Genomic DNA, 21,605 nt, shown 5'->3' with positions numbered 1-21,605 from the left:
GATATATTGTAAAAGCCGAAAATTGATGCGCGTGAGGATGTCAACAATGTAATCAAATCCACGTGGCCTGCCTTAACTTGACTGATGTAGAGTGCCTCTCCCCCTCTGCCACCCGAACCGCCATGCCCTGCCCTAATAATAGAATTTAGCGGTAGGAACCTTGTGAAGCTCGCCGGGGTCGTTAAAGTGAACGAGAAATTGGGGCTGACCTGTGGTAAATTGGCCTGGCGACAGTGGCCCTGCTGAGGCCACGGACCCGTTAAGCTGTTATAACCGCGGCTTGGGCCGATATTAGCCGCAGTCAAGTCTTTATACACCACGGGGTACCTTTGCTGGGTCATCGTGTTTTCTTCTCTTTCTCTTGTGGACTGGCATTGACTTTGAACTCTTAGAAATATGGAAAAGGTTTTTATTTTTAACCAGACTACTCATATCCTCATCAAGATGCCATGGCGTTAACGACCACAGTATATACTTCTCTTGCGGAGCAGGCGCTGTAAGATCTACATGTATAGCATAATAGGCGTACGCGTGTACATCATTTTCAAGCACAAGTAAGGATGGACAATCGTAACGTTTCTTAATGGACCGATCCCGATCGAACGTCATATCGAACAAATAGAACAAGGTGGAACCCCCTATTCTATTTCGAACACCTCCGTCAAAAATAGCCCCAGTTGAACAGAAATGGCCAAAGAAAATTGCTATGCTACTCTTTGTTGAAGATTACACCCACCGAGTATAGGTATTGTGGGAGCGAGAGCCACTGCATAGCATTACATTGATGGTGGGCAGGATGCACGTGTAGAGCAGGGTATGTATAAGACACGGGACTCTGCACTGGCAGACTTTGTAGAAGTGTCCCATTAGTTGGTACGTAGTACAAGCTCCCTCTCCACGAGTGCCTGAGCTGCTTTCTTCTTGATTTCGCTTTTCTCATGAGCATTCATGCGACTGTTATGCATGCAACAAACGCAGTAGAAACCCAGTCACAGATAGATGTACCCTGGTTTTCACCTGCATCGACCGCATGTCAGAAACCGGACACTTCTGGCCACCAACAAGGTAATGATATGCGGTGCCTCCCGCTTCCGCTTTGGCTGAAATTATAAACATAAAGCCCGTGCCACAACTATATCAGACCCCTTCACAGATGACTGTACCCAGTGGATGTAGCCTTCAACAAAGAAGTCAGCGCATTTTTTTCGGCCCGGTCTGAGAGAATGTCAGGGTCAAAAGAGCTAAACCGAAGTCAGTCGTTATTATCAGCTAAACAGCGGCGGCGGCTAGTTCTGTCCGTCAAGCGCTGTTTTTGACGGAGGTGTTCGAAATAGAACATGATCGAACAAGGGGCGGGGCTTCGGGATCGGTCCATTGCGGCTGGTGCCGATATTGGCCGCAGTCAAGTCTGCATACACCACGGGGTACCTTTACTGAGTCATCGTGTTTTCTTCTCATTCTCTAACGGACTGACATTGACTTTGAACTCAAACTCAAAATGTTTGCTCAAAACGAATGAATGAATTGATTAATTGTTGTTAACCAAACTACTCGTACCATCACTGCCATGGTGTTAGCAACCACAGTGACAGTGTACATTTCTCTTGATACCTGGAAGCTTAAAACATCGCCTTTGTTTGCAGAGCAGGTGATATAATTATAAGATCCTATAATTGGGGAGCACTATTGTCTTCAAGCTCAAGTAAGGGTGGACAATCATAACGATTCCTGATTGTCTCGAGCTCGAAAATGTAGCAGCTTTTCACCCCAATATCTGGTTGGAAATTAGAGCACTTGAACTTGATAAAGGTTTATACGAAGAAAGTCAATGCTTCCATGTTGGTGCATAGAATGTGCAAAGCGTGAATTGTTAGGAAAATACCGAGACCGGGTCACACAGTCGAAGACAGAAGTCTGTGATTTTGCGACCTACAGTTCGTCCTTGTGCGAGAGATTGATGTAATCTCTGATTTACCCTGTTAAGGTTTAATACAGTTCAGATTCCAGCCCAGCGGGGAACAGTCTCCCGCGGGACGGCGCCAATCTGCGACAGGTAGTCTCACTGGTCTCTGACAAATTAGAGACACGGGGATCCGATTTACTGTGCAAGAGTGATTACTGTGTTACGGTATGATGTGATAGTTTGATAGGGCTAGGCAGAATGATGGGAAAGGGATGGAGAGAAGGGACGGAAGAATGAAAGAACGGAGGGATAACAAAAGACCAAGTAATAGTTACCCCATGGGCGGGGCGAGGTTTCTGTGTATATCACCAGTCCCGCCCACTGAGGGGATCTCTAGTCTCCCCGAGGGCGAAGCCCGAGGGGAGACTAGAGATCCCCGAGGTGGAGGGACTGGTGATATACACAGAAAACGAGACGAAGGCCATGGGGTAACTAACTTAGCCCATGGCATACTTCCCCGAAGCTTTTGTAGTTCATCAGCTTTACAAAATGTTACTTTATTTTGTCCTAAAAGTCCACAATCTTTCTTGTTATTGCTTGAAAAGCTGTCACAGACAGTGTCAGGCTCAGGTCAGGCTGTAACAACACAAGGTCATTAATCTTGTCCAGACCTTCCCGGGCAATGTGCCTGGAGACAGAAAGTCTGGTCATATTCCTCTGGGCAATTAGAAGTCAAGCATAGGATTGGTCAGTTATCACATGACACTATTCTGGTCCCAGAAGATGGTCTCAAAGGTAAGCGAGGATTGGTCAGAACGGGTCACATGCATATATCACTCCTAGTTTTCAGGCTGAAATCACCACTGTTTTCTTGATATCACCACAGTTTTTCCCTCATTTGCATGAAATAGCAGCACACTTTTTTTCATAGCACCCTACTATGTGGATATATCAACAGAAAATGGGGGCTTCTCATTGGCTGAGGGGAAGTAGCCATGGGCTAACGGAGGGAAAGATCACTAATGGAGGGAGTAAGGAGGAACAGAGGCACCGAGAGTGGACGGACAGGGCAGACGGACTGACGACGAATGGAGAAATAGAGAACAGATCCTAGAGGGGCAGACGGGTTGACGGACGAATGACAGAGACAGAAGACCACAGAACGGACGGAGGAACAGAGGACGCATTGAGATACAGGGTGGGATTGACAAATTGACGGAAGATGAAGGAACGGGGCATGAACAGGAGAAAAAAGGGCAGAATGACGGGTAGACGACGAAGGGGCATGTTACGGATGGGGTCCCGAAAGAAAGACGAACGGAGGTCAAGGTAGGGACTGATGGATAGACAGACGAAGGAGGGGCGGACAGAGGGCGGATTGACTGATGGACGACTGCTGAGGGGCACAGAATGGACGGACGGAGGGACAGAGCACAGGGCCACAGGTGTGTGGACGACAGAAACGTACAAAGGGGAGACGAACGGAAAAACAGAGGACAAACGACAGAGAACGAAGAATGGATGGATAAATGGCGGATAAACGGACGGATTGCTGAGGGACAGAGAACAGAGAGACAGTGGTCGGACGGTGTAACGGAGGAAGGGATCTGTTTTTGATGAAAACACGAAGAGATAACGTATCCTAGCTTTCGCATATATGATATATCTTGATGAGAATTTTTTCTTTTACCGAATTAAGAAAACAATTCCAAGTTTTCATGAAAGAAAGAAACCTCCTTGATGAAACATGTACATTGTTTCACATTCCTAGGTTTGGTGACAGTCGCCTTTGAAAAGAGCAGGCTTTAGTTGTCTTTGGCAGAGTCTTAAGATAAATCGTTACACGGAGATCTCCAAGGTTGTCAATCGGCTTAGCTTCAGCCAGTAGGGAGTCAGGTTTGGGGAGTTCTCTTCTATCCCCAGGCCAAGGTCTGAGACAGTCTCTGTTTTCAAGAGGGAGGGGTCCTGAGAAAGGTGCTAAATCTCCGTCAAGACGTCCCTGTAGTGTCTTAAGGTTTGGCTGAAGAATGTGTTGAATGAATGAGGTATTGTGTTGAGGGTAACTGTAACCAGGATATACTGTTTCAACGCTCTATGGGAGCTGGAGTCCACCAGAGAAATCAGTACGTACAAAGACCAGTATGTACTTGGGGAGCGGAAATACTTAACCCCTACCTGACAGTAGGATTGACCTGCAGTTTGACATGAAACCGCTTGGGGATTGTCGGTTTCCTACAAGGAAAATGAATCCTAAACCGTGGCATAAATCTCACAAGTCTTATCAAATATTTGTGCCCTAAGGCCTAATCATGTTGCCTAAAAGTTGTAAGAAATATTTCTTTAAATATAGATTACTGTGTGATCGCCCTTGAACAGTATAAAGCAAACGCTGGAAAAGAATACGCCTGTTCTATAGCGCGGACGTTAAAATTTAATGGCATGAGGAATAAAATAATATGTATGATATGTGGAAAGCACATATTAGAAACAGGTGCAACCATAAAACAGCAGCGGGGGGTACAGGGAGGCCATTTGAGACGATTTGCGGCTAAATAATCTAGAAGAGGACACTGTCACTTTTATCACGGATAAGAATCAATTTCACCACCATCATTACATTAGTTTTACGGCGATTTGCCAAGATGAAAGTTCTTGGCAGGATTTCTTTGGAACTGAATCAAGATGGTGTTCTTCCATGGACGTTATCAGTTCTGTAATATGTATGAAAAATATGAAAGTTGTTATTCATATTTTATTCTATTTAGGTCATAGGAATCCAACAATTACGTAAGTATTTGAAAATTGTAGAAAAAATACCAAAAAGCAGAATAAAGATGCCTTCAGAACTATGATAGTATGAAGTAACGCTTTTGCTGTACATTCAGGATAGCTCACGTCAAGATACACTCATAATCAAGGGCTACCCACCTATCTTAAGATGAATAAATAAATATTTTTAAAGGGCAACAAGTTATCAAGATAGAATTCTCTTCTGTGTTTTCCATCTGTCTATCAGCCACAGCCAACTTATTTCTAAAAATAGTGCCTGTGAGCTACGAAGTTTTCAACCCGCCTTGATTCTTACCCATTTTCTGGTGGTCAAGTCCATCCAAATGTCACATGGAGTTTGTTTTCTAAGCGGATATTTAAAGGGCCGCGCGTCAGAAAAAAGGGTTACGATTTTCCACCCAGTATCTGCTTGAAGATTACCCAGCTTTGCCAAACAGTCGTTAGTCTCGTCCAAAAGGATACGATTTTCCACCAGGTATCTGCTTGGAGATTACCCAGATGGCTTTGCCAAACAATGGTTAGGTCTAGGGCTGGGTACCGGTACAGAACATTCAGGTCCAGGTCCGGTTCAGGTCCAAAGGATCAGGTCCAGGTCCGGACCTGAACCTGGACCTGATGCAGTATGACTCATACCAATGGTCCATTTCACTACAAAGAAATCTGTTTGGTGGAGTATTAGACTTACACTGGCGTTTTAAAATCCTACAACGCTAACTGCACCAGTATGATTGGCTGTAAACCTTGGTAGAAATGACTATAAACTCTACTCTACTTCACTCTTGTTATTTTCTTCCACCTGCAAGCGTCAAAACGTGTGAATGCCTTATAAAATAATCTGTTAATTTTCTAATCGGTCCAACATCCGGTCCACCTAATTTTTTCAGGTCCGGTTTTTCTGGACCGGTCCAATAAGAAAAACCGGTTTTGTACCGGTACGCTGTACCGATACCCAGCCCTAGTTAGGTCTCGTCAGCCCTCTAAAGTCTGTTGGCGGGAAGTTAATGAAGTGGCCCACAGAGAAAACCTAAATGTTTTCACAGACAACATTTGTGTTTTCGCAGACGACATTTGTTCTGTGGCATTTAACTCTGCAGTTGTCATGACCTTGCCACTTGACCTTTATTCCCCAAGGTCACACCAGGTCGGCTCACACGGGAACTCAAACATCTTGTAACTTGGTTGTTAGAACAACTCCCTATTAGCGCTTCCTTTTTATCTCTAGTTGGTTTACAGAGTACTTTTTATGAGTTTTAGGACGCTCATGGTTTCGATGATGATATTAATTACATGCTGATTAGTTGTGATGTAACGGTAATTACATTTACCAATCAAAATTAACGTGAAAGCTTTCAGGTGTACCCATCTAACATGACGGACAGTGCTTATGCCATAATCACTCGAAAAATCTTCAACTGTTATTGAATACAATTTTTATTGAGTCTCGCTGTTTATTCAGGTTTCTAAAATATGTCCCAACATTTTGCAGACTTTTTATACGTTGATTTTTCTTTAGGAATGCACGGAATCCAGTGAACGTGGACGGAATTAAACATTTATTTAGGAAACATACATGTATGTAACGTTACCAAGCTATTGGTGTTCTGACGATAATTATAAGGTACGAAAAGTGTTAATTCACTCCATACGCTAATGATAATCTTTACAAGACCATAAAATTTCGAATTCCTGATCTTCCGCCCACTGTCGACTGTTGTAGGTTGGGCCCATCTCTCTTCGTGTACATGAGCTGTGTGTTCGTGTGTGGCCAGGACCGTCAATGCGCAGCGTGGTTAACCTTTCAAACAAATGTCACGGGTAACCACTTAACATTTAGTGGCTGAGAGAATCTGTTGTTTCCTCAAAGATATGTTGTTTCCTCAAGGATTGAAAGCGGGCTTTCAGTCTTATTAATCTCAACTTTTATGGGGATAGGTGAAGCATTTCGGACCAATAGTTGACAACTTCATGTCGTAATATTCTTCCATTTCCCTTTTTTTTTTCTCAACCTTTCTGGTCCAATTTGCGAAATTTCTTAGAATACTTACAGGAAGACCTCAGATGAGGATGTCATTGGATGACTGTAAATGGAAACTTGAAGGACGACCCAAAGTTATGTGCAACCATAAACTTGACCAAAACGTCTTCAAACAGCATGATGAAAATATGTAGGAACCATTTTGCTGACAAATACATCACCATTTATCACAGTATTGGATATGGAATCTATACATGTTATGAAATAAAAATTATTGTTGTTCTCTTCTCTTTATCCACAGGTAGACGATGTCGCCAAGGGGATCTTGAACATTCTCCTCTCTAACTCCTCAGTCTACGACCACGCCTTCAACCTCGCCTTTAAGGAAGCCTTCACTCTTAACTCCTTCTTAACGTCCATGGCCAAGGAGCTCGGCGTTTCCGGTGTCAAATTCGACCAAAGGCACACAGCAGTCCACTTCTACCCCGAGTCCCGAGCGGGGATTCTGGACACGTCGAAAGCGGAATCCATGTTGGGTTGGAGGCCCACGCCTTGGGAGAAGGCGCTGCACAGAAACTGCGTGTTTTACGAGTACGTCATGACGCAGAGAACGTTTAAGACGTGCGAGTTGAAACATCTGGTGAAGACGTTCGCGTCGGACGTGGACAGTAGCGGTACCAAGGCGTTTTTACACATGCTGAGGGACATGTACGATATAGAGACCAGAGAACTGTTCTGGTACCATCAGGAGTTATGAAGTATTGTGAACACGGACTTGAATAGCCTGATCAAATCTCCCTTATTGCAGCCCGCCAACAATCCGCCGGCCTCCTTGACCTCGGACAGCAGAGTTTGTGTTACAGAGACCAAGAGTTTAATAGTTGCTTTGGACAACGATTATTGAAATGTTGACAAGTTCGTAGATCGTTAGCAAAAAGCAAGTATGGACTAGTCCAATGGCTTCCACATATTTAACTTCGTGAATATTGTTACCATGTACGGATTATATGTGTGAAGACGGATGTTGGGAGGAAAGATCATAAGGTACAGCCCAATTTGTAAGGCTATCTGCTAATTGACTGTCCAAGGAGGCAGATAGAAAAGCGATCTTTCCTCAAAGATAGCTGTGTTGTTTTTTCTGACGTTAAAAAAGTGAGTTGAAAAAAAGTATAGATAAATGTACATGTATTAAAGGTAAGCATAAATACAATTTTAGTTCAGGGAAGAAAAGTCATATATATGAGAAGTCTACATTTATTTCTAGAGTTCATAGGTTTTTGTGCATTTACTCTAACTCGATCTGCTAGGTAAAAAATAAAGATCTGGTGACATGCAGTTTCTCTCTCAAACACTAGATGGCGTAAGTGGATCACAATCGTGTGTTAGGTGATGGCACTACATCCCTAACAGTCTCTCATTGTGTCTTTGGGGGTGGTCCATTTTGCATCACATCTGAGCTAAGGGTTGTATCCCCAGCAGGGACAGTCCATTATGCATGACCTGCTGGACTCCCTTCAGCAGGTGGAGTCTGGCGAACATCACGGGCAACAGGTGAGCCCTGGGCTCCTGAAAATGAATAAAAATAAGTCTATGTATAAGAATCAAAACCACCATAGAAATATTTCACAATTTGCATCGTCTAATTAAAAATGATGCATCAAGTGCATGTCACAGAAAGATAGCAAACATACATCTGTATGAACTATCATATAGTAGTAGCACTGTCCTTTTTTTTAGATTGGACTTTATTCTGTCAGTGGTAGAATGTGAAAAGTGGTTTTGCAATGTTCCAAGTTCACTGTTGATATAATTCTGCAGGACAGTAGGGACCACTCCATTCATTTTTAGGGATGAAGAATTTGAAAAAAGTCAAAAATTACTACATGTACATTTCTAATTGTAACTTGACTGCTAAACTTTTAAGATACTTTGACAAAGTTAACTAAAGTTACATGAACACTTATGACAAAATCAGGGAATCACTTCTTTTGTTTTGACTTTCAACAAAAGTGCTCGCTCAACCAGTCCAAATCTAAAGTCAGCACGTTTTCAAGACAAGGGTCACTTAGATGGTTAATGGGGGTCAAGGGTCAACAGTTGGTACCACTCATCACCGCAGTAGGGGGGACCAGAAAACACTGTGTGGGGTATTTTAGTTAAAAAATGTTGACAGTAGGCAGTTAGTCAATTTTTTTCTTCAAAAAAGCAAAAAACATTATAGAAAAATATTTCTGCAAAAATTCTAGGTTTTTACCCAATTTGGATAAGTGTTGGCATTTTGATAGAGTACACAAAGCAACAGATTCTACAAGTTGTTTCTAGCATGCAAGATTGATGAAAAACAAATCTTAAGTGACTTAACAACAATGGGATAGCTATGCATGGGCTTGTTTCCATATAATCTTTCAAAAATCAAAGAAAAAAATAGCATGTTTACAATACATGGATTTGATGACTGTCAACTCTGGAATGTAAGAATTCAGAAGCTATTCAGGCAAAGATCACACAATTAGGGGTGGAGTTCAGAATGTAGTCTTTCTGCTACTACTGTAAATTGTTTAAAGTTCACACTGGGAATTAATTTTGCAGTGTCAGGGAAGAGGTGGTGTTAACAGCTTGTGGTTGAAACAATCATAACACTATACTGTATACGTAGTGAGAGCACATAACATACATACGTCAAGTTAAGACATACAGGTAATAAGGTATACAGTTACTCAAGCAAATTAATAAAATTTGGATTTGAACAGATCATCATTAGCTGTCTGGACAAACTGACTGATCAGTGACTGGGTAAACATCGTGATTTACCAGCTTGTAAACCAAAAACTCTGAACTTATGTAACTGAGGTGCAGAAAATTTTGGTTGTGATGTGAAGAGTTGACAGTCTGCACATCATACAACCGATGCAGACATTTCTCAATTTACAGTACAGCCCTTGTGTGATACAACTTGATATTTACAATAAGACATTTTGAATCAGTCTCTTTTGAATCTGTTTTGTTTTCTGATGTTTCTCAATCTACAGTACTGATGCCTTGTGATACACTTGGACTTTTACAAGAAGGCCTTTTACAATCAGTGTCTTTTAACTTAAATGTTCTTTCTCAGTCAGCCTTTCTGGAAAGTGTTTGTTTGGAAACTTATAAGATGAAGTCAATTGTGTAGACAACTTGTAAAAGCAGCTTCTCAATACTTCCAAATGCCATGGGTACAGGGAGTCAATAGGCTTCACAGCAAGACAGAAATGGATAAAATGTCAGGAACGACAAAATACAGTTAATTGTAAAACATTTGGAGTCTTTTTTGTTGTCTTTTGTATATTACCTTTCTACTGTTATGTCTGACTGAACTTAATACACTGCAAACATCATCAATCCTTTCCTACTGTAAAACTAAGTCCCTGCAAACTTACATCAATTTACAGAATCTCAGTTTTCAAAGTTGTTTTCGTAGAGTCTCAGGGGAGGGAGTTACGATGTGATAAAAACACTGCAGTGTGTAACAGTCACTGTGAACATGAACTTGAATGAACTTGGCAAGGTTATACAATAGCCACCCACAACCCCCTGCAGTGTCGTTGGCCACACAGATACAATTTTACGAATAACATTGCCTGCAGACCCTGAATCTTATCAGATAGTGAGACTAGAATTTTAAAAAAAACTTGCCTAAATTCTAGATATAAAGATCAAACCAAATTTCCATTTTTGGACTTGGAATAGATTTTTGACTTCTAGAACTTCTTTTTCTTTTCTATGAATGTCTTAAAATCGCAGAATGTTCTGAGGCTCTATTGGAATCAGATATCATAACACTTAAGTCATTAGGTTGTCTTACCAAGGAAGCAAAATTGCTTGAACTTTGTATATCTCTTATCCCATTTATTTTCTTATTCTACAAGAGTATATGGCTAATGTACATGTCTTTAATTATTCCCTAGTATTCCTAGTAATTGCATAGTTGCTTTAAGTTAGATTTGTTACATGTAGCAGGGCTTGCCTTAACTCTGCAATTCAGCAACTTCTGCTGTGCAGATGCTGCTGCCATGTATTTTAGAGTTCAACAGTTGAATCAAATCAAATAAACCGATTTAAAAAAAAAGTATTCTGAAGTGTTTGAAAAAAAGGGAGCCAAAACCAGTATACAAATGGATGTCATCCATACTATCTAGTTTAGTGTGGCCTCAGCATGAGAACCTGGTGAAAAACATCAGATCCATGACCAATATCAGATCCCAATATCACCAAAGGATTCTGCCAAGTACGGCCGGGTTTTAACTCTCTCCACATTTTTCTGTGTATTCATTTCTTTCAGTAAGACAAAACACATGCCCCTTCACAGTAGTCTACTTATTGCTCTGATTCAATGATTTTCTACTTGGCAGCCATTCAGCCTTATCCAAACTGCAGAAAATTAGTGTAACACCTTGCGTCTTTTTATCAACTCCCACAGAGTCTCAGTAGGAGGCTAGGGGAAAAGAGGTTTTAACAGAGTTTTAAATTTGCTCCATAGTTAAAAAAACTAAAGCAGTAAAAGAAAATGTGTTTTGGGGGGTTATGCGTTGGCCTTAAGACCAGACAGACACCACTGCGAACATAAAAGTACCACAGCTATTCCATGATTTACAGTGTCTCCGATTATTTGGCTTTTTTTTTATTTTTTTATTCACATTTATTTAACGAGGATTTGACAAAAAGCAAGTTGCTTATCTGGGTCTTCTCCTCTTACACATGACAAAAATAAGGACACACGTACAAAATAACGAACATTAAATAACATAGTCAAAAGATAATGATAACGAAGTTAAAATAAACAAGGAATCAAGAAACAGAATGAACGTGCAGCTGGTTTACAAACTTAGGAATAATCAAATAAGGCTATATAATCAACTAAAACTAAAAACGACCTGTCTGTTGGATGAACTTGAATACGACATCAAATAAAACACGATTTTGAATGGGAGATAAGAGTGCATTTCCCCTAAGCAGAGTTGAACATACAATATTTTCAGTGGTATGTCTTGGGTCAAATGGTAAGATACCCTGCATGAACATAGTGGTTAAAGATGACAACATATAAAGTCTTGCATATTCGGCATTCAACTGCTGTAGCATAGACTTTGTCAAATATCTTAAAGATCAAGTTTTATCGAAAGATATCTTCTTTTTTTTACCTTAGTGAGTGTATAAAAATTCAAATATATAACCATCATGTTGCAAGATTTTCAGTAAATATCAGTTGTGTTCTGAAGCAAGTACCTGAGTGTACGTAAACCAGGAAATACTGATGACAGTGTCAACTCAGTGACATCTCAAACTAGTGTTCATTGGTACATTGCATCATGAATACCATGAACTTGTTTCAATTGTGAACATAAAACACAGAATACATCACCTTTCTTGGCCTACAGCGAAGTCCCTGCGAACAAGAGTGATTTACAGTACATGTAGTTATTTTACGGAGGGTATCATATAGAAGTAAGTAACATCCCTTACCAGCAGCACCCTAACTCTCCTGTAGTAGGAACTCAGGTCTCGACTCAGAGCAATCAGGAAACTGCACACCTACACGTAACAAAGGAAAGTTCACAAGATGTAAGGATATCAGCAATACTCTAGAGAACAGAGTGTACTATTTGCATTTCCGAAGTCATGGACGCTTATCGTACATTCAATGCATAGCTTTTAGCATTTTTGAGTTGAACAAATGACTTGCTGTTTCTTAATCTACAAAACTGTGTGGCTCAAGGGCTATAGAAATGGAGATGGGAACTGCCTTATGTACCAAAAGAAGTCAGAAGGATCTTAACTCCACCAAGGGCAGTGACAAGAAAACTCACCTAGGAGATTAAGGCCATGCTGACTTATATATCCTACTACAGAGTACAGATACAGCTTTTTAAACAGCTCTTAATGTCATTTAAGTAACTTTTAACTTGGTTCATTTAAATTTAGAAACTCTAATTAGCAAAACACAATTAATTAATGTCCCTTAAATATAGTCAGTCCTACATGTTTAACACAACCCTGTAGACGTCCATGTAAGTAATGGTCTTATGATACCCGTCGTAAAGATTAATGGCCTCCATATATGAGACTGTTTGACCTGCTAAGTGGGCTAATTGGGAGTTTGATTTATTCTGTATTTGCTCAGCACAGTCAACACAGCAGGTGACGTTATCAGTTTAAGAACTGAAGCTCTTTCTGAAGCACGTAGTGCCCTAGATAGGTACTTAATTGTGTTAGTCTGCGATGTACGTAATTACCTATTCATAAGTTAGGTCACTCACAAAACAGAGTATTCATACCCAGCCCCAGTAGCCAATAGTAATGTGTCACAATGACTCGGAAAAGCAGTAGAGATTTTTCCGCGCATGACAGAGCACAGAAACTGTGCTGAATGGTAGAGGCTTAGCAAGACGAAGGACCAGTTTGATTTTGGGCCACCTGGTGACTTTCTGTGGAACTGCAGCAGACCTTCTGGTTTTCATAACTCATGTTCTGGACATTCTATGGTCAAGACCTTTTATACTTGAAGACAGCTCATGAGCTTATGAAGAATTATATTAGGTTTGGGACCCCAAGCAGCTTTCTTAGTTGGAACTGCAGATTCGATGACTACATTGGAATAATAATAAACAGGAAAAAAAGGGCCAGAATTTCACTGCCACTGTCAATCACTAAAGGTGTGGAAGGAGAGATATTGTATTGCCCTTCCAATACTGTGAACTAGACGCAGTGAATTACTAGTAAGAACCCACTGCACATACTGCCTCAAGGAGGCTATGGGACTGTATGTCAATCACAATCAAACACTGTTGGTAGAGAAATTTGTTTCTGTTGCTGTCTCTATATCCGCTTGGTTAGTCGACTGATGGTCACATGTGCTTTAATTGATGAAATTTCAGCACATTTTAATGATCCACTCAAATATTAACATAGCGCTGTTCCTTGACACAAGAATACATGGCCACAACAACTGAGTTAACATAAGAATAATCTATGTATCATACCTGATGAGTGAGTATCTTAGCCCTTGTCTTGTTCACCTCCACAATGGTACCCTGTACCAGGTAAGGGTATGGTAGGATGTAGTTAAACAGGAGCTCCCACTCCTCCTGTAGGACATGGGTTACAAAAGCATCTTTAGCTTGGTCTTAATGGCACTCATTGTAACATCAACTCTCCAAATCCTGACAGGTATCACTGGCGGATCCAGAAATTTGGTAAGGGGGGGGCGCGCACCATGACGCGGCCGAAGGCCGCGGCCGCGCAGCGCAAGCTGCGCGGGGGGAGAGCACGAGAGGGGGGTACCCCCTCTCGTAGGGGGGGTATGGGGGGCCTCCCCCAGAAAATTTTTAAGAAATAGAAGCTCTCTGGTGCATTTTAGAGCCATCTCTGAGCAAATTTGAGAAACGAATTAACACTGATTTTTTGTCATGTCTGTGGCTGTCTAGTTCACTTTAGGGACATTTTTTAAAGCAACTACCACTGAGGACAAACCTAACGAAGGCTAGTTCCTCCTTCTTAATATTCATAAATGACGCCACGTTACAGAAACAATATCGCAAAATTATTTGTACCTGGCTGCCGATGTGACTTGCTCCTCGAAGCGGCTCGCGCTCCTATAAAATCGCATAGAAATCTCGTGGGGTCACAGTGAGCGGCTTGCAGGAGACTATTTTGAAAGTGTCTAACGCATTTGAAATTACATATATTACGGACTCTTTTTGCTTTTGTGGTGGCAATTGATGACGGTTAATCGGGGTAAATGACAACAAAAACGTCAGGACGATCATTGCGGCGACTGATCAGAACTGTAGTGGGGAGGGGGGTGTCGGCGCTCGACGCCGGTTTTCCCAAGGCGGGGTCGACCGCTCGAGTCTCTCTAGCCGATAACGGACGATAGAAATCATCAGTTTATTAAAAATAATTAAATTTCGCTGATTTTCTGGAGATCTTACAAAATTTCCACGCTCTTTCTATATTTTTAAGCGCCGAATTTGGCTTACAGCGGCCCACAAGTTTCATTGAGAAATTTATGCCACCGCGCTCCGTCCCCGGGCCTTCACCATAAGTTTACGTGACTCGGAGGACCCTCTAGTAATTGCAAACCGCAAGTTTCTCTAAGTAATTACCAGAAAATCTCCTTTTAGATAAGCGAATTAGTTTTATAACGTTGTCAATATTCTTGGCGTCCCTCAGAAGACCTCTAGTAGCCTGGTTTTATCTTACCAATTTTTTTTTTTTTTTGCCAGCTGAAGGGGGAGGCGCGCGCCTGGCGCGCCTCCCCCTGGATCCGCGCGTGGGTACCCTAAGACTGCAACATTTGAAAACAAACAAACAATGAATTCAAAGGTATCTACTAAATGCAACATGCGTAATCACAGAGGTATGCACACTTTAAATATTCAGGTGTGCGAGATATTCTTGAGAAGGCCTCCATAACAAGTGGCCATCTTTTGAAATCAACATTCTGAAAGTACTAGTAAGGTGAAAATTGTTCCAAGCAGTTAGAATGCCAGCACCATGTTTTGAACTAAGACTTGAGCTTATTTGCTGTTTGTCAGATGTGAATGGATGGATGGATGGGTGGATACACATGGATAGACGAATTATGCATGAAAAGATAGAGGGGAGAATGAATGGATGAATGGGAACAGGTGATTATTCCCAAACAATGGCTTGGATTGTTCGAACAAAAAAAGATGTGATTACTGTTAGAGTCAATTCCGAGTCACCGAGAGGATTTTAAATAATATTTGTCATAAGTTTGAACTGTTCTAAGCAAAAGAATATTTCAGTCACTAAAGTTCTAAATTGTTCAAACAATAAAAAATGAAAGTTTGAACATGTTTGAACCTACCTACATATGTTGGAAACATTTGGAAAGTAATGGTACAAATATCTCTTTATTTAGAACAATTTAGAAACATCTGTGTGTTTTTGTTAGTGTTGGAACATGTGATCATATGTTCCAACAATTTGTGTCATTTTTTCCCTCCATAAAACTTTTATTACCCCCATAAACCAAGCTGCTAAGCTTGGCCTTTTGTTTGGGTCCTGTATTTTTAGATTTTCTTTAGTAGACACTGGTGACTCCTTTGTCAGAAGGTGTCAGACAGACACAATTTCCTGTACTTGGCAGGGATGTGTGAATTGCCCTCTTCCCAGCGCACTGACCCAGTTTCATCATATTGTTTCCATGTTCGAACATGTGATCACATGTGATCACAAATGATGAATCTATGTTGGAACAGTTTAGAAACTATCAGAAATAATGACTTTGATGTTATAAACACAATGATGTTATAAACACAATGATGTTATAAACAGTTCTAAACAGTTACTTATCACAATTATTATGTTATAAAGATTTCCGAAATGTTGGAACAAAAGGCAAGAAACACCCTCTTGGTAATGTGGAATTGACTCTATGTTACAGCAACCTTTACATGGAAGGAACAGTTATGGTTTACCATAAACCTTATAAGTTCTACTTTAAGAATAAAACCTGTACAGGGAAGAAACAGCATCAAGGATTTACCATAAACCTTGTAAGTTCTACGTCAAGAATGTAAGCCTCACCTCCTCCTTAAGAAGTGACAAATCCACACTGCTGATGTCTGGAAGATCTGGATAAACACCTGAGACAAGCCAACAGGAGAAGAAGACGAGGTTAGGACAAAAAGAATGAAGAACAATGTAATGAACATATAAAGGGAGGAACAAAGTCTAGAAACATATACGGCAAATAGCAATTACTCATCAAGCAACTGGATATGATTTTGATTCAGTTGCTTGAGTAATTTGGCATATCTTATTAGGATGTCTAACCTCCATCGATGTATCTAGAAATATATATTTAAGACAAAGGAAAGTATTAGGCATAATCAAAGATTTCGTATCTCCGTATATTTTCATAAGGCAACAGACATGCATATATCACATGTGGCAGTAAACTGGAAATTCTAGGACCTTTGGCTTAATTTCCTGCCAGTGTCCACAACTTGCCTGCCTTCCGTGTGGAAACCAACTACATGTACAGTCTAATGTTCTAAAAAAAAACTATGGACGCACAACCAAATAAACAGATACAAACCATGATAAGAAAACCTTGGTACAGAGAGGTAATAAATGTATACCTGCTTGTACATCCTCCTGGTAGTGTTTGAAGAGTGTAGCCAGCCGAGCACAGTTGTACAGGATGAACGCCCCTCCCTTGTTATCCTGTGGCCCCTCCCCACTTTCCTTAATGGACAGGTCCAGCTTAGCCTGTACAATAGTATTTGGGATATTCTATGTTGAAAATCGAGGGAGAAATGGAGGCCAGACTTTTGCTTCCAACAAAATGCAAAAATTAAAGTTTGTAGTAACTAACAAATGGTAAAAAGGAAACGGAAACTTTCACCATAGTTTGCTATAATTGTGCTTTTTGTGAGGCAAACACCATGATTTCATGCAGGATATTAAGCACTTGCTTATATGTTATTTTGAGCTGTTGTGTCTGGTTACAAACTGATCACTGCATTTGTTGTAACACAGAGGTCAATTATGTTGTAACAGCATATGTTGCATATTTGGTGTAAATACTTGTGTGTAAGTCAACTGAATAACACCATCATTATTTGTTAAATGTAATGAAGAATGGTATTTCTTAAGGAAAGTTTCATGGAACTCACGATGTTCTGACAGGAAGTGAAGAGCAGCTCAAACTTGATGGCAGCGGCCGTCATGGCAGTGATGGTGTCTTCCCATCCTGCACCTGACAGTAAACACAACTTCTGTTAGGTTAAAAAGTACTGCAAAGTCATTTATTTTAGGCAGTTGAAAGGAGGTTTAAGCAGTGTTTTTATTTGCAGTTGAAACAATTCTGCAGTACAGACCGTAGCATGCAGTACATTGGAAATACCTATTTGTTGGAGACATGTATTCGCAATGAAGTGGAAAACCACTGCAAACATTTCAATATCAAAATATTTATGGCAGTATTGTGCTAAATTCTAAAAAAATTGGTTGAGCTTAAACTAAACTAGAAGGTGAGCATGGGTTGGCTAATCATCAAATGAAGGAAAGATGTCTAGGACTAGGCATAACTCACAAAAGATGACCTTTGAATTTTAGATCATGCAAAAACAACGACAGACTTGTTACCTTGCACTGCATCCCCGTACTTAAGTACTGAAGCTTCCCTCATCTGGGCATGCCTCAGTCTGGGGAGAAATCAAAGACGTCATAAAAATCTTTTACTATAAGAATAATGGCAAGAAAAGAAATAAAGGGGGACTTGCCCACTCTACTACAATTTCTGTGATGTGACAAAGGAGCCACGTGACTGCAGCAGTTGAACAAGGCTGACAGAGTCAGACAAAAATTTGGATAAGATCCAATTTATTTGAAGTATTGGTTAGATAATGTTAAGATTTCTTTCATGTCATTTATCAACACAGATGACCTACCATGATATCTATAAACTATTCTTACAATACATTGATTGATCCTGTTCCATTCCTACCTCCAGAAGTCCTGTGCTGTGAGCTGTTCTGTTGTAGAGGTAGATTTTCTGGCTGCTACAGAGTTGTACACCAAATGGGTCTGCAGATAAAAATAGATGTTCCTTTTTGTATCTAAAATCTCAGATTGAGTGTTTGAGATGCATGTAAATGATATGTAAATTATTGAGTCATACAAAGTAGATATGTCTTCCCTGCTTAGCATTTGTCACTTGTGGACAGTATGGAAGTTAAACACTTGGTGCTGTACCAGTGGACTATCTGCCTGTGGCTGCGGTATTTTCTGTGCTTGCACAGCTGTCTGGCCCAAGGGATTCAGAATGGGAAATAGGCACCTCCCTACACCATGTGATGCAAGAAAGACTTAACATTTTTTTTTAGATTGGATTTCACTTTGTGATCTTGAATTACTGACCTGAGAGGTTGTGACCTCACATGGGTTCAATGTCCTCCAGGTCATGTCCACCTGCTGACTGTGGAATGACCTCCCATGGCTGGCCACGTGAACCACAACAGGTGCCTGCTAGAATGGTACATGTAGAAAAACAACTAAGAAAGCAGAGATTACTGACAGATTAGACTGGATCTCATAAAAGAGAAGCAAAGTCTTTATAGAAACAGCAGAATCCCTTTATACAGCCATATGACAAATTATGGTCTAAGATATTTCTTATCAATGATAAAAGCTCCTTGTTCTTATCAATACATGCTATATAAACATATATACATTGAATCTAAAGACAATAGCCTTACCTTGGTCTGCACAGAGTCTAAGGTCCTTTGTAGAAAAATAACTTCTTCTAGTAGCCTGGTTGGCTGGTGCCCTTCAAGAACTGAAAAATAGAAAAGAAACATGAAATTACATCATTGTGTTTATCTAATTCGCCTCTTATATGCATAATTATCCAAGGACCAAATGGCATAATTATACACTCACCTGTTACAGTCTTCAGATTTGGATCATACCATTCTTTACCTGTTATGATGAAAGAAAGAACAGTCATCCATTTCAAATTTACATGTTACAGACAAGTGCAAGAAAAAAAATGCCCTATAACAAATACATGTCTTCTATCTATTTGATGATAGCTTTATTGAATTTGGTTTGTGTAACTTTTGTACATTGAGACTTTTCTAGTATTGTACGGATCTAAATTTTGCACACACAAAGTCAAAATTACTTCTCTTTTTCTAACATAAAACAAAAAAAACACCCCAACACAGCCACTTACCAGTTTGTAGGTTATTCTCATCAATGAATTTCTTCAGATCCAGCAGGACAAACTCTCCAGTTTTTGCCAGTCTATCGCCTGATGCATTTATACCCTCGTCACGTCTTTCACAGTGCTTCATACCTTCATCATCATGAGATGACAAATGTCTTCTCTCCTGAATGTTTGATATTCTATATTTAGACTCAGCTGTTGCCTGAAGAATTTTCTCCTGAGTTGCTGAGACTAAATCCACTGCTGAAGCCTGAACACCATCACAAAGACTGTCCCAGAAGTCCCCAAGTGCTCCCTGAATGTTGGGTCTGACATCATGTACTACAAACCTGGAGGGAAGACAGATTTAAAGGAATGTTGTAGACAAAATCTGTGAAACGTGTGGTTATAGTGCTTACAACAATAACTGTATAACATACATCACATGGCAACATTTATTACATGTATTTAAAAACAATATAAGTATGGGATTTAGAGCATTTGTACTTTGAGATAAGACTATGTGATTGTACATTTTTTGGTGAAATATGGAGAAACAAAACTAGAAGCCAGAAGAAAAAGGAATTTACGTCAATCTATGCAAATATGCAATAGATACACATAGTCCCAGGATAGGGTTGGGCACAAGTCTGTGATACATGTAGAGTAATGTATAGTTTTTTTTTACTCATCTTAGCAATAATACAAGGTATACAAAATCACAGAAGTCAGTATGTCTTACCCTCTAGCCTTGAGTAAAGCAGCCACATGTGAAGCTATCAAAACTCCTCTCAGCTGTACCAAACTCTGTCCCCCATCATTAACATCATCATCACAAGTCCTGTAGTAGTTTGGTACAAGATTCACGATGGCCACCTTCTCTCCACTGCTATGTAGGCACCCATAGTTTGATTTCAGCTTTTCCACACTGGAAAGAACCTTGTGGAATGTGAGAGGCTGGGAAAGTTTGACACAGAGTCTGCCATCGGCTGATGTGCTTAGATGCTGTACAGGTAGACTTAAGCTCAACAGGGACTCAGTCGCTTCTTTTGAAGATAGGAAACTTTCAAGATTCTGAAACAAAGACAATCTTAAATATAACATTAAACAGTAACGTTAACTTTCTAATATTAACAGTGGAAAAAGTCTTATTGACAGGAAAGGCTGGGCAGTAAAAGAGCCATCCTATAGTCTTGCTCAGGAGTGGCAATAGATCCCATTTTTGCATATGCATTGAGAATCATCTCCAGGGTTAGTGGTGTAACGTTACAGATAGTAAGGGTTAGAGGTACTGTAAGATATAACTTAGAGATATAACGTAATGTTCCTCAGATTGGTTGTATAATTTAGTTCCTTGGCTTCTGATATTAACCCCGTCAATAGTACAAAAAAAGGTGTAATAATCCTGTCATTCGTGCAGTACAAAGCATCTTATTGACAGGAGCATCCTGGCAATAGTGCAAAAAATGTCTTATTGAAAAAACTACAACGTTAACGGAGAGAAAATTGGTACCAATCAAAATATCTGGTGAACACCGCCCCTTTTTACGCCCCCCTCCCCACTCACCGCTTGCTCCGGAAAAGCCGCTTTTACGAAAACTGACGGGACAACGAAGTCTCCATTCCTGAGTTTTGTACTTTGTTTTAGTAATACGGACCGTCCTGGCTTCTTAAAGTCTTTGCACTGTGCTCTATTTCCAAGAAAATCCTCAAATTCCTTCGAAAAACTATTCAACAAACATCCGCTTTCCGCCATCTTGGTTTACCCTTTGACCTCACCAGTACCCAGAAAGCTGTTCGCTAAAAGTAACAAAGTTTTATGCAAAGTGCAGTAAGGCCATAGTAAGAAACTTTTATAGATCCCGTCCAATGCAGATTCCAAATCTGATGCGAGAGCGCGAAAAGAACTTAATAGGTAAAAAAAAATAATAACAAGGTGCAAAGAGGACATTATGGTGTCACTGACGAAAGATAACGGATGTTATCTGAAGCGTTCAGAGTTTGAACGTTTCCAAAATCATATCCAGTTGCTTGAGAAATTGATATTTGGCGAACATTAGTTTGTTACAGCGACAAACACGGCATCACATCTAACAAGCCATTTATTCCTGTATTCAAGAAGTGAAGAAAGTGACAATAGTGTGGTAGCCTAGGAAGTATCAATTGCCAAAGTAGCAACTAACGTTACACTCGAGACTACCACGCTGTTACAGTTG

At 40.3% G+C, this 21,605-nt stretch overlaps 2 protein-coding genes across 3 annotated transcripts in view; one reads left to right on the top strand and one right to left on the bottom strand.

Moving 5' to 3' along the window:
- LOC118415933 overlaps positions 1-7,661 on the top strand; it is a 16,181-nt gene extending 8,520 nt beyond the window's left edge. Inside the window, exon 3 of the mRNA XM_035820888.1 lies at positions 6,970-7,661. Within this exon, the coding sequence (XP_035676781.1) occupies positions 6,970-7,425 (456 nt within the window). The 3' untranslated portion in view covers positions 7,426-7,661. The remainder of the gene's footprint in view (positions 1-6,969) is intronic.
- A 215-nt stretch (positions 7,662-7,876) lies between these two features.
- Positions 7,877-21,191, bottom strand: LOC118415932 (DALR anticodon-binding domain-containing protein 3-like). Of its 2 annotated transcripts, none has more exons than XM_035820887.1 (14): positions 20,957-21,191; positions 20,132-20,463; positions 19,417-19,739; positions 19,122-19,160; positions 18,938-19,017; positions 18,600-18,704; positions 18,187-18,266; positions 17,826-17,884; positions 17,354-17,436; positions 16,817-16,946; positions 16,260-16,318; positions 13,685-13,789; positions 12,168-12,236; positions 7,877-8,234 (listed from the first exon to the last, which is right to left on the bottom strand). In XM_035820887.1, exons 1-14 carry the CDS (start codon positions 21,143-21,145, stop codon positions 8,115-8,117), a joined length of 1,773 nt encoding a protein of 590 aa, XP_035676780.1. In that variant the 5' UTR covers positions 21,146-21,191; the 3' UTR covers positions 7,877-8,114. The 2 variants fall into 2 exon arrangements, with proteins under 2 accessions (XP_035676780.1, XP_035676779.1); XM_035820886.1 differs by having other exon boundaries at positions 18,600-18,707; positions 20,957-21,190.
- Positions 21,192-21,605: the final 414 nt, after the last annotated feature.

Source organism: Branchiostoma floridae, chromosome 5 (genome assembly GCF_000003815.2).
Source record: "Branchiostoma floridae strain S238N-H82 chromosome 5, Bfl_VNyyK, whole genome shotgun sequence".
NCBI classification, from domain to species: Eukaryota; Metazoa; Chordata; class Leptocardii; order Amphioxiformes; family Branchiostomatidae; genus Branchiostoma; species Branchiostoma floridae.
Note: the sequence above shows the minus strand (reverse complement) of the source record. Positions and strands in the feature narration are given on the sequence as shown.